General features: G+C 64.1%; 1 protein-coding gene across 16 annotated transcripts in view; it reads left to right on the forward strand.

Annotated features, from left to right (window-relative positions):
• The window catches only part of PLEC (plectin), a 123,657-nt gene that overhangs the window by 68,362 nt on the left and 42,466 nt on the right, over nt 1-12,829 (forward strand). For all 16 annotated transcript variants that reach the window (XM_045004895.1, XM_045004896.1, XM_045004900.1 and 13 more), the window contains 4 exons: nt 642-731; nt 4,299-4,376; nt 5,565-5,657; nt 10,861-11,027. In XM_045004895.1, the coding sequence (XP_044860830.1) occupies nt 642-731; nt 4,299-4,376; nt 5,565-5,657; nt 10,861-11,027 (428 nt within the window). The remainder of the gene's footprint in view (nt 1-641; nt 732-4,298; nt 4,377-5,564; nt 5,658-10,860; nt 11,028-12,829) is intronic.

Consider the following 12,829-nt stretch of genomic DNA (forward strand, 5'->3'; position numbering starts at 1 on the left):
GGTAGCTCGCTCTCTGGAGACTGCGCACCGCTAACCGGTTCCCCTCCTGGCTCAAGAGCTTTCTCACCCCAAGTTCGCTCCAGTGTTTCCATCCCACTTTCCTGACTGCCGACGCGCTGTCCCTAGGGTAGGACACCGGGGGTGGGCTGGGCTGGGGTGGGGTGGGGGTGTCTCTGCTTTCTAGAAACACCCCAAGAGTTCATTGGTTTTGCTCCGAGACAGGACAACCCCCGAGGCCTGTTTGTCCCTGTGTGCTCCTTTCCTGGCTCACGTTGCCTTTGTGTGTAAATGGGTGGCCGTTGTCTAGCTTCCATCGCTCCGTGTCTCCTGTCTGGAGGATTCGAGTTAAGGCATGTCGCCTTTGGGAACGCGGTGTTCTGGTTCGGATCCACGCCGCCTTGCATGGCACACACGTGCATTTTGCAGTGGTTGTGATGACCGGTGTGAACGTGGCTTTCATTAGAGCCCTTCCATGCTGTTCTTTGGGGAACGAGTCAGATACCTGCCCCCCTTATCAGCTGGCCCGCAGAGGTGCTGGCGCAGGGCAGCCTGCCAGGCTCAGGGCTCGGCCGAGGGCTGGCCGGTGGCTCCATGGCTGCTGTTAGTTTTGCCCCGTTAACGGTTCCTTTCCGTCTCCGCAGGCTCAGCGCCATGTCAGCGACCTGTACGAGGACCTGCGGGATGGCCACAACCTCATCTCGCTGCTGGAGGTGCTCTCGGGGGACACGCTGGTAGGTGGCACCGCTGGCTTCTGGACTGCAGCTTCCGCGCAGCCGCCTCTCTGCTGGTTCCCTCCTCTCCCGTCCGGTGCCCGTCCTGCCCAGCGCAGGGAGCCCTGTCCTGGCCGGGTCGGGGCAAAGAGCAGCTTCTGGTCCGGTCTCGGGTGGGGAGGGGAGAGGTTCTCAGGGCAAGTGTCTGCTCTGTGCTGCTCCTCCACCCATGCCACACCCTCCTCTTTCCCTCCCGCATCACCTCCCCCCACCCCCCGCCAGGGCACGTCCTCGCCCGCTGACCCATAGGCTGGGCCCCTCGCCCGGCCCAGCACCACCTGCCGCAAACTCTCAGGCCCCTACAGACTCTGGCCCGGTCCCCTTGAAGGAGGGTCAGGACCCTTGCTTCCCTGGCACACCTGCCTGCTGACCCCGCATGCCCTGTGACCCCTGACCTCTTGCTTGCTGTGCCTACTAGGGAAATCAGTCTGGTTCCCAGGCCCCCCCTTGCCCCCAGGGCCCCCCCGGCTCAGGCCCTGGCCTCACCCCACCCCGCGCCCTGAGACTCGGTTCCCGCGCCCTGCTGCATTGTGGGCTTTTAACACATTAACGTTACTTTGCTACATGGAACTTTCTGCTTCTTTGTATCTGTCTGCTGACCTCTGACCCCTGACCTCTGCCCTCTGGCCTTTGCCTCCTTTCTTTGCACTGCTCTTGCTGGCTAGCCGAGGGAGCGCGACGTGATCAGGAGCTTGCGGTTGGTGAGTGGTTCTGCCTTCGCTCTCGCACGGCCATGCGCCGCCCCATTGGCTGGGGAGAAATGACATCATGGCAAGCCCAGCCAATCAGAGCTTTGCTGAACCCGCTGCTCGCCTGCGATTGGCTGAGCTGGCGTGACGAGCGTACCTGGGCGTCGGGGTGCAGCAGCGGTGCGGGCGCGGCGGGGGGGAGCCCATGGGGTCCTGCTCTGGGGCCTGCAGAGACCTCGGAGCCGTGGGCTGGGGACCTGCTGTCTGTGGCTGGGGGGCAGCCCAGGGGGCCTGCGGGGGCTGTGGTCAGGGCAGAGCCACCTGGAATTTGCTTGGGGTGGGCTCGTCTTCTGTGAGCTGTACTGGGCTGGGAGTGCTGCTGGGGCGGGGGCAGCAGGGGGCGCTCTCCCCAGGGAGTCGCTAGGGGGCGCTGTGCTGCAGGGACCGGGCGGGAGCAGCAGAGGGCGCTGTCCCCAGCAGGCAGGGCTGGCCCCACAGCATCGCTGGGGGGCACTGTGGGTCAGGGAGCGGGGTGGGGGCAGCAGAGGGCGCTGTCCCCACGGCGTCGCTAGGGGGCCCTGTGGGTCAGGGAGCGGGGTGCGGGCAGCAGAGGGCGCTGTCCCCACGGCGTCGCTAGGGGGCCCTGTGGGTCAGGGAGCGGGGTGCGGGCAGCAGAGGGCGCTGTCCCCACGGCGTCGCTAGGGGGCCCTGTGGGTCAGGGAGCGGGGTGCGGGCAGCAGAGGGTGCTGTCCCCATGGCGTCGCTAGGGGGCACTGTGGGTCAGGGAGTGGGGCGGGGGCAGCAGAGGGCGCTGTCCCACGGCATCGCTGGGGGCACTGTGGGTCAGGGAGCGGGGTGCAGGCAGCAGGGGGTTCTCCCCAGCAGGCAGGGCTGTCCCACGGCGTCGCTAGGGGCACTGTGGGTCAGGGAGTGGGGTGGGGGCAGCAGGGGGCTCTCCCCAGCAGGCAGGGCTGTCCCACAGCGTCGCTAGGGGGCACTGTGGGTCAGGGAGCGGGGTGCGGGCAGCAGAGGGCGCTGTCCCCACGGCGTCACTGGGGGCACTGTGGGTCAGGGAGCGGGGCGGGGGCAGCAGAGGGCGCTGTCCCCACGGCGTCACTGGGGGCACTGTGGGTCAGGGAGCGGGGCGGGGGCAGCAGGGGGCGCTGGCCCCACGGCGTCGCTTGGGGCACTGTGGGTCAGGGAGCGGGGCGGGGGCAGCAGAGGGCACTGTCCCCACGGCGTCGCTAGGGGCACTGTGGGTCAGGGAGCGGGGCGGGGGCAGCAGGGGGCGCTGTCCCCACGGCGTCGCTAGGGGCACTGTGGGTCAGGGAGCGGGGCGGGGGCAGCAGGGGGCTCTCCCCAGCAGGCAGGGCTGTCCCACAGCGTTGCTAGGGGGCACTGTGGGTCAGGGAGCGGGGTGGGGGCAGCAGAGGGCGCTGTCCCCACGGCGTCGCTAGGGGGCACTGTGGGTCAGGGAGCGGGGCGGGGGCAGCAGGGGGCTCTCCCCAGCAGGCCGTGCAGGCCCCAGTGCCCCAGCTTGGCGCTTGGGGGTGGGGGCTCTCCCCTCTGTTGACGTGACCGCAGTGCCCCAGCATTCGTGCCTGGTCCGACACAGAGGTCCCAGTCCCTCTTGGCCATGCGAGCGCCAGGTCCCTTTTTGCAGGGCAGGAGGTTTGCACTGCGTGATGCCCCCATCCCTTGCGCTGTCCCGGTGCCCCTTCCAGGCTCAGTGAGCGCCCCGTGCTGTGCGGCGTGGCACCACTGCTGTGCTCGCCCCACAGGGGCTGCCATCTAGGGCTCCAGAGCTGTCGCTGCCCCCAGGCCGTGTGGGGAGGGCACAGGAAGGCAGAGCCGGGCCCTGGCGCTGGTGGGTGCTGGCCGTGGGGCAGGGTTGGCTGGCTGTATCCAGGTGCCCTGGAGGAAGCTCGGAGCAGCCGCCCAGCCGTGCTCAGCACTTTCCTCGCTATTGTTTCGTTCAGCACGTTTCCTCCCAGCACCCCGTGGGAGCAGCTAGTGGCCGAGGATTTCCGGGCCCAGCCCCACACCCCCTGCGCTGCCCCTTCCTTCAGGCTCCCCGGCCCAGCTAGCGAAGGCAGTCGGGCTGGGACGGGCCCCCTCTGCTGGGCACTGCCCTCGGAGCCTGCAGTGTGGGGAGCGGTGGTGACTGGGTGGGCTGAGCTGGGGGCAGTTGGCTCTGTGGCCTGGTGGGACCCTGGCCCTCTGCCCCAGCACTGCCGGGGGCGCCGAGGCCAGCAGCCCTTCCTCTCCGTCGGCATGGTTTGCAAGCCGTGTGCTGACCCTGCCTGCGCCGAGAGCCCTGGTCCCGTCCGGAGGCCTCGGCCACCGCACTCCGCACGCCTGCAGCCTGGGGGCCGGGGCAGCCGGGGATCCCTGGGGGCGATTCTTCTGTGACCCCGGAGAGCGGGGCCCCAGCTTCCCCGCTGGCAATGGGCTCCCGAGGCCCAGGGCGGGGGTAGTGCGGGGAGAGGGGCTGCCACCCCCGACGGCTGCAGCCCCTCGGGGTGCTTGGCAGCCCCCGGCCTGCTGGGGCATGGGGCAATGGGACAGGCGCCTGGGAGGCTGGCCAGTGAGGGCTAGCGAGGCCTGGCCGGGGGGCCACCCAGCTCTCTGCCCCGCCCTGGGGGGAGGGGGGCTGGCACCTACTGGCTGGGGGCACCAGGTGTTGGGTTTCTCTTGCTCTCACTTCTCCCCGGAGCCCTGGCTCTGCACTTTGGCTGCTGGCCCTGCCCTGCGTGGGGGGAGGAGTGCTCAGGGCACTGGGGGGGCCCTGGCGCCTCGGCTCGGCCACTCACCCCCCCCGCTCCTTCTGTCTCTGCAGCCCCGCGAGAAAGGGCGAATGCGCTTCCATAAGCTGCAGAATGTGCAGATTGCCCTGGATTACCTGAAACACCGGCAGGTGAGCTGCGTGGGGGGGGGGGGGCAGGTGAGCGGTGGGGGGGGGCAGGTGAGCTGCGTGCGTGGGGGGGCAGGTGAGCTGCGTGCGTGGGGGGGGAGGTGAGCTGGGGGGGGGGGACCGGTGAGCTGCGGGGGGGGGGGGCAGGTGAGCTGTGGGGGGGGACAGGTGAGCTGCGTGTGGGGGGGACAGGTGAGCTGCGTGGGGGGGCAGGTGAGTTGGGGGGGCAGGTGAGCTGTGTGCGGGGGGGGCAGGTGAGCTGTGAGGGGGCAGGTGAGCTGCGTGCGTGGGGGGGCAGGTGAGTTGGGGGGTGTCACGGAGTGTGGGGGACCCAGGCCCTCCACCCCCGTGCTCCCTACGATTCACCAGGACTCTCAGCCAGCCAGTAAAGCAGAAGGTTTATTTAGACGACAGGAACACAGTCCAACACAGGTCTTGCAGGCACAGATAACCAGATCCCCCCGGTTAGGTCCATCTTGGGGGGGCCTCCCAGCCTTCCCCCCCCCCCGGGGGTCAGAGCTCGGTCTACCTGCTCCCCTCTCTTCTCCAGCCCACTCTCGACTCCCAGTCCTCTCCGGCCCCTCCTCTCTCCTCCGCCTCCTTCCTTTGTCTTCCCTGGCCAGGGGGGGCAGGTGAGCTGTGTGCGGGGGGGGCAGGTGAGCTGTGGGGGGGCAGGTGAGCTGCGTGCGTGGGGGGGCAGGTGAGTTGGGGGGCAGGTGAGCTGCGTGCGGGGGGGGCAGGTGAGCTGGGGGGGCAGGTGAGCTGCGTGTGGGGGGGCAGGTGAGCTGCGTGCGGGGGGGCAGGTGATCTGGGGGGGCAGGTGATCTGGGGGGGGCAGGTGAGCTGCGTGCGGGGGGGCAGGTGATCTGGGGGGGCAGGTGAGCTGGGGGTGCAGGTGAGCTGCGTGCGGGGGGGCAGGTGAGCTGCGTGCGGGGGGGCAGGTGAGCTGTGGGGGGGCAGGTGAGCTGTGTGTCTGTGTGGGGGACACGCCCGACGGGGGAGCAAGGGGAAGGACAGGCCCCACCCCTGCGGAGATGGGGGGGTCTCCCCAGGGGCCGGGGGAGGGGCAGGCCCCACCCCTGCGGAGATGGGGGGGTCTCCCCAGGGGCCGGGGGAGGGGCAGGCCCCAGGCCTGCTGCCTGAGTAGCCCATCGGGCCCCCTGGCGTAACCGCGGCTCTGGGTTTCGGCAGGTGAAGCTGGTGAACATCCGTAACGATGACATCGCCGACGGCAACCCCAAGCTCACGCTGGGCCTCATCTGGACCATCATCCTCCACTTCCAGGTGAGCCTGGCTCCACCTGCCCCCCCCGTGCCTGCCCTGCCCCCCCCAGCCAGCGCCTGCCCCCCCATCAGCTCCCCACAGCGCCCCCCGCTGGGAAAGGCCAGGGCTGGAGCTCTCTCTGGTTCACTGGCTGCCCTGGGGCCGGGCGTTGGGTAGGGCGGGGCCCAGAGCTGGGAGGCCCGGTGGGAGTGCTGTGGGCAGGGCTGGGGGGGGGGGGCTGTTCTGGAGTGGGGCGAGACCCGGGGGCTCCCTGCTTCTCCCTGCCCCGGCCCGGCACTCTCCTGGAGCCAGCCGCCCTCCAGCTGGAGCGTGGCCCATGTGGCCCTTGGCCTCTGCGGGAATGCTGGGCTCTGCCAGCCCTGGCACGGCGGGGGAGGGGAGCCGCCGGGGCGGGAACGCCGCAGCCGCAGGGGCAGCGTTTTGGAGGCTGAGTCACCTGCTCCCTGGGCCAGGCTGCCAAAGCGCGGCTTAGCCCCAGGGTGGAGCCTGGCAGCCGCGGTGACTCAGACCCACGGGCCCTGGCAGGCAGCCGCGAGCTACCCACAGTCGGGTGCTGGAGCTGCCCAGTTCTCACCGACCACCTGGGACCGGCAGGAACCAGCGGAGCTGCCCCAGCCACCGGGCACAGGGCTCCTGGCCTGCCCGCACGGCCGCCCCGCTCCGTCGCACGCGGTCCCCTCCTGCGGGGGAGCCCTGTACTGCCTGCTGGCCTGGAGCTGGGCCTCGCTCACGCGCTGCTCTTCCTGGCCGGGCTCTGCAGCTCCTCTGCTCATAGTCCCGGTAGAGCGCAGCCCCCAGGCTGGGGCAGGGGCAGGGGCAGGGCCCCCCTTCCCTGCAGGCTGCACTGGGGCGGGGGGGCGGCTCATCATGCAGAGCCCAACCAAAGGGCTCTGAACCCAGGAGTCCTGGCGTTCCAGGAGGCTGCCCGTGGGCTCCTTTCCCTGCCCAGAGCAGGAGAATGGGACCAGGCTGGGGTCCGGGCAGTGCCTGGGGCAGAATCCCTGCTGCAGCAGTGAGGGAGCAGCCGGAGCGAGCTGGCCATGGAGTGCCCAGGGCATCGGGACCTGCCATGTGCTCTGGGGAGAGCACCGGGAGTGGAGAGATGCCAGGCAGCTGGCAGAGCAGGTGCTTCCGTCCTGCCCGCTGTCGCGGCCCAGCCTGCAGCCTCTGTCGGGGTGGGGGGGGGGGGCGTGTGCAGCAGGCTGTGTCTCTGGCTGGGGGCCAGCGAGCCCCCCTGCGGCCAGGGTGTGTGAGGAGCCGTGCTCTCTCGGGCTGCGGTTCAGGCGCCATTTCCGCCGGGGTTGGGAGTTTGTGGTGAGTGCCAGCGACTGGCAGCCTCTAACCGCCCCCCGCGGGCTGTGGTCCCAAGTGAAACAGGAAAGAGGCTGCTGCGTCCTGGGGTGGGGGTGTCACGGAGTCGCAGGCTGGGTGCTCGGGAACCGCCCTGAGTGAAGCCAGGCAGGACTCTGGTGCTGAGTGACTCCCCGCAGGGCACCCTTACGTCCTCGGCTTCGGTGCTTCCTGGGTCTGACCTCGGAGCCTTCAGCCCCATTCACCCCTGAGCCTCCCGCAGCGAGTCCCCCTGGGTGGGACCCCTGGGGAACCTTGAACACCCCCAAAGGGCCCTGCCCCCCACTCCGCAGGCAGCTGTGACTCTCAGAAGGGTTATTAGTCGACAGGACACAGCGTAGGACATAAGAACATAACATAAGAACATAAGAACGGCCGTACCGGGTCAGACCAAAGGTCCATCTAGCCCAGTATCTGTCTACCGACAGTGGCCAATGCCAGGTGCCCCTGAGGGAGTGAACCTAACAGGCAATGATCAAGTGATCTCTCTCCTGCCATCCATCTCCATCCTCTGACAAACAGAGGCTAGGGACACCATTCCTTACCCATCCTGGCTAATAGCCATTTATGGACTTAACCACCATGAATTTATCCAGTTCCCTTTTAAACGCTGTTATAGTCCTAGCCTTCACAACCTCCTCAGGTAAGGAGTTCCACAAGTTGACTGTGCGCTGCGTGAAGAAGAACTTCCTTTTATTTGTTTTAAACCTGCTGCCTATTAATTTCATTTGGTGACCCCTAGTTCTTGTATTATGGGAATAAGTAAATAACTTTTCCTTATCCACTTTCTCAACATCACTCATGATTTTATATACCTCTATCATATCCCCCCTTAGTCTTCTCTTTTCCAAACTGAAGAGTCCTAGCCTCTTTAATCTTTCCTCATATGGGACCTTCTCTAAACCCCTAATCATTTTAGTTGCTCTTTTCTGAACCTTTTCTAGTGCTAGAATATCTTTTTTGAGGTGAGGAGACCACATCTGTACACAGTATTCGAGATGTGGGCGTACCTTGGATTTATATAAGGGCAATAATATATTCTCAGTCTTATTCTCTATCCCCTTTTTAATGATTCCTAACATCCTGTTTGCTTTTTTGACCGCCTCTGCACACTGCGTGGACATCTTCAGAGAACTATCCACAATAACTCCAAGATCTTTTTCCTGACTCGTTGTAGCTAAATTAGCCCCCATCATGTTGTATGTATAGTTGGGGTTATTTTTTCCAATGTGCATGACTTTACATTTATCCACATTAAATTTCATTTGCCATTTTGTTGCCCAATCACTTAGTTTTGTGAGATCTTTTTGAAGTTCTTCACAATCTGCTTTGGTCTTAACTATCTTGAGTAGTTTAGTATCATCTGCAAACGTTGCCACCTCACTGTTTACCCCTTTCTCCAGATCATTTATGAATACATTGAATAGGATTGGTCCTAGGACTGACCCTTGGGGAACACCACTAGTTACCCCTCTCCATTCTGAGAATTTACCATTAATTCCTACCCTTTGTTCCCTGTCCTTTAACCAGTTCTCAATCCATGAAAGGACCTTTCCTTTTATCCCATGACAGCTTAATTTACGTAAGAGCCTTTGGTGAGGGACCTTGTCAAAGGCTTTCTGGAAATCTAAGTACACTATGTCCACCGGATCCCCCTTGTCCACATGTTTGTTGACCCCTTCAAAGAACTCTAATAGATTAGTAAGACACGATTTCCCTTTACAGAAACCATGTTGACTATTGCTCAACAGTTTATGTTTTTCTATATGTCTGACAATTTTATTCTTTACTATTGTTTCAACTAATTTGCCCGGTACCGACGTTAGACTTACCGGTCTGTAATTGCCGGGATCACCCCTAGAGCCCTTTTTAAATATTGGCGTTACATTAGCTAACTTCCAGTCATTGGGTACCGAAGCCGATTTAAAGGACAGGTTACAAACCTTAGTTAATAGTTCCGCAACTTCACATTTGAGTTCTTTCAGAACTCTTGGGTGAATGCCATCTGGTCCCGGTGACTTGTTAATGTTGAGTTTATCAATTAATTCCAAAACCTCCTCTAGTGATACTTCAATCTGTGACAGTTCCTCAGATTTGTCACCTACAAAAGCCAGCTCAGGTTTGGGAATCTCCCTAACATCCTCAGCCGTGAAGACTGAAGCAAAGAATCCATTTAGTTTCTCCGCAATGACTTTATCATCTTTAAGCGCTCCTTTTGTATTTTCATCGTCAAGGGGCCCCACTGGTTGTTTAGCAGGCTTCCTGCTTCTGATGTACTTAAAAAACATTTTGTTATTACCTTTGGAGTTTTTGGCTAGCCGTTCTTCAAACTCCTCTTTGGCTTTTCTTATTACACTCTTGCACTTAAGTTGGCAGTGTTTGTGCTCCTTTCTATTTGCCTCACTAGGATTTGACTTCCACTTTTTAAAGGAAGTCTTTTTATCTCTCACTGCTTCTTTTACATGGTTGTTAAGCCACGGTGGCTCTTTTTTAGTTCTTTTACTGTTTTCTTAATTTGGGGTATACATTGAAGTTGGGCCTCTATTAAGGTGTCTTTAAAAAGGGCCCATGCAACTTGCAGGGATTTCACTTTCGTCACTGTACCTTTTAACTTTTGTCTAACTAACCCCCTCATTTTTGTATAGTTCCCCCTTTTGAAATTAAAGGCCACAGTGTTGGGCAGTTGAGATGTTCTTCCCACCACAGGGATGTTGAATGCTATTGTATTATGGTCACTATTTCCAAGCGGTCCTGCTATAGTTACCTCTTGGACCAGCTCCTGCGCTCCACTCAGGATTAAATCTAGAGTCGCCTCTCCCCTTGTGGGACAGAGCTTGTTAGCACAGAAATGGGAGACCGACTCCTCCCAGCTGCCTGGCCTCCCTCCCGCCCATTCCCCTCCTCCCTCCCTTGTCTCTTTCCCAGGCCGGCAGGTCACCTGCTCTGCACCAACCCCTCCGGCTGGTCCTTGCAGTGACTGGGACCAGCCGTCAGCTGCCAGGATACAGGCTGTCGGCTGTTCTCTGCGGCCAGTCCCAGTCACGCCTGCCCTCTCCGGGTCTCTGCAATGGTCACACCCTTTTCCCACCACCCAGAGACTGGAGTAACACAGAGGGGAAACCGAGGCACCGGGCGCTGCTCTGGAACTGCTCCCCACAAAGCCAGGCAGGACTCTGGGGAGCCTCCTCTCCCTCGGAGCAGCCTGTCTGTAGGGCAAGAAGCTCCCACGGCTTCACCTCCTGGGTCTCTCCTTGGAGCATTCAGCATCCCCTGCCCCTCCGTGCGCTTCCCACAGCGAGTCCACCCCAGTGGGGTCCTGGGGAAGCCACAGGGTCCTGCACCCCCCACTGCGCAGTCAGACGTGACTCTCAGCCAGCCAGTAACACAGAGGTTTATTAGATGACAGAGCTTGTAGGTACAGTGAACGGGACCCCTCGGCCGGGTCCATTCTGGGGCCCAGCGATCCAGACCCCCACGTCTGCCCTCACTCCTCGTCCCCAGCCAGCCCCAAACTGAAACCCCCTCCAGCCCCCCCTCCTCTCTGGCCTTTGTCTGTTTGCGGGGGCCAGGTCACCTGATCTCTTGTTCACCTTTAGCATCCCCTTGCAGGGTGAAGGGCCCCGGCCATTTGTTGCTAGGATACACAGTGTCGGCAATTTATGCACCCTGAAGACTTAAGAAACGAATAGGGGAAACTGAGGCCCCCACGCAGTATTCAAAGGAAACGTTAAGCGCATTCCCGCTTCGTCCCAGGGTGTCCTTGGGCCAGGGGGCGGAGGAGGCCCCAGCGGGGCACTGGGCAGGGGCTCCGCAGGGCCAGGGTGGGTGGCTGACGTGTGCCCGTCCCTTCCAGATCTCGGACATCCAGGTGAGCGGGCAGTCCGAGGACATGACAGCCAAGGAGAAGCTGCTGCTGTGGTCACAGCGCATGGTGGAGGGCTACCAGGGCCTGCGCTGCGACAACTTCACCACCAGCTGGCGGGACGGGCGTCTCTTCAACGCCATCATCCACCATCACAAGTGAGAGACGGGCGGGGGCTGGGCATGGCCTGCACTGGGGGTGGGGGCCGGGGGGGAGCAGGGACTCGCACGTGCCCAGACACCAGGGGCTGCCCCACGCGCAGTTCTGCCAGCCCAGGGGTGCTGGGCTTCCTCGCGCTGCGGGGCTGGGGGGCTGCGGCTGCTCTGTGTGATCTGGGCCCAAGCCCCCCTTGGCTGGGGCTGCCTCCGTGCTGGCAGCGGCTCTGCGGGACAGGGTGGCGAGGGTGCCCTGCCCTGCCCCTGCTCGGCTCTGGCAGGCGCCTGCCGCCCCAGGCAGCGAGTTCTGCGGGATCGTGTTGGGACAGTGAGCTGGATAGTTCAGAGGGGTGGAGCCGGGCCGCGCCCTGCACCAGCCCCGGAGCCGGGAACTGTTTTCTCTTCCCAGACTCCCGGGGGCCGGCGCAGCCCCCCAGCTAGCACCTCTCCTAGCCACCCGGGCTCCCCAGGCGAGCGACCCCAGCGGATGCGCCGCAGCCGAGCAGCCTTGCAGTCCCCACGGGGGGTCCCACAGCAGTGGGCTGGGCAGGTCCAGGAGGGGGGTTCTCCAAGCAGAGGGGGGGCAGCGCGTGCAGGCAGATCCCATCGGGCCCATCTCGGCAGGATCGGGCCCGTCTCACTGGCCTGCCCTTGGAGGAGCGGCTGTTGGCTCGGTGGAGCCCCCCCAGCCGGGCCTGGCGCTTGGGGACTGCGATAAATGCAAAGTGCCCAGACGAGTTCCAGCCCATCAGCTTGTGCCAGCGTCACTGGGACCCCCTCGAACCCCCGTATGCGTCGCTTGCCTGGCGCTGCCCATCCCCAGCACACGGGCTGCCCTCGGCTGGGGGTCTGCGGGGCACCAGGCTGGGAGCCGGGGCGGGGCGGGGGGGCCTGCTGGAGCCTACGTCAGCTCCCGCTTCCCTCTGTAAGTGTAACAAGTATGTGCAGGAGCCGCCCCACCCCGGGAGAGGCAGGAGGAGAACGCGGGGCTGGCAGCACAGCACAGCACAGCACAGCCTCCACTCCGCGGGGAGAGGGCGGCTCCCCAGCAGCGCCGCGCCAGGGCGGGCGGATCAGCCAGCGGGTCCCGGCAGCACCGCGCCAGGGCGGGGGACTCAAGCAGCGGGTCCCGGCTCCCAGTGCAGCACCAGGGCGGGCGGATCAGCCAGCGGATCCCAGCAGCGCCGCGCCAGGGCGGGGGACTCAGGCAGCGGGTCCCGGCTCCCAGCGCCAGGGCGGGGGACTCAAGCAGCGGGTCCCGGCTCCCAGCGCCAGGGCGGGTGGATCAGCCAGCGGGTCCCGGCTCCCAGCGCAGCACCAGGGCGGGCGGATCAGCCAGTGGGTCCCGGCTCCCAGCACCAGGGCGGGGGACTCAGCCAGTGGGTCCCGGCTCCCAGCGCCAGGGCGGGTGGACCAGCCGGCGGGTCCCAGCTCCCAGCGCCAGGGCGGGTGGATCAGCCAGCGGGTCCCGGCTCCCAGCGCAGCACCAGGGCGGGCGGATCAGCCAGTGGGTCCCGGCTCCCAGCGCAGTGAGCTGAGGAAGGCTCGGGCCCCAGCATGGAGAGGAGCTCGCGGCAGCGGGCGAAGAAGAAGCCGCAGCGCCGGGGGCTGGGCGGCTCAGCGGGGTCCCGGGCGGGGGCAGAGGAGCAGGTGGTGATGCTGTGCGAGGAGATCGCCGACCCCGCTGCGCTGGAGACCTCCAACGTCAGCAGCTCGCTGTACTCCCTCCACTCCACCCTGCGCCTCCAGGAAGTGTAGGCACCGCGCCAGCCGGGACATTGCTGCTGCGAAGACGGGGTGCAGCG

This window comes from Mauremys mutica, chromosome 2 (assembly GCF_020497125.1).
Source record: "Mauremys mutica isolate MM-2020 ecotype Southern chromosome 2, ASM2049712v1, whole genome shotgun sequence".
Classification (NCBI taxonomy): Eukaryota; Metazoa; Chordata; order Testudines; family Geoemydidae; genus Mauremys; species Mauremys mutica.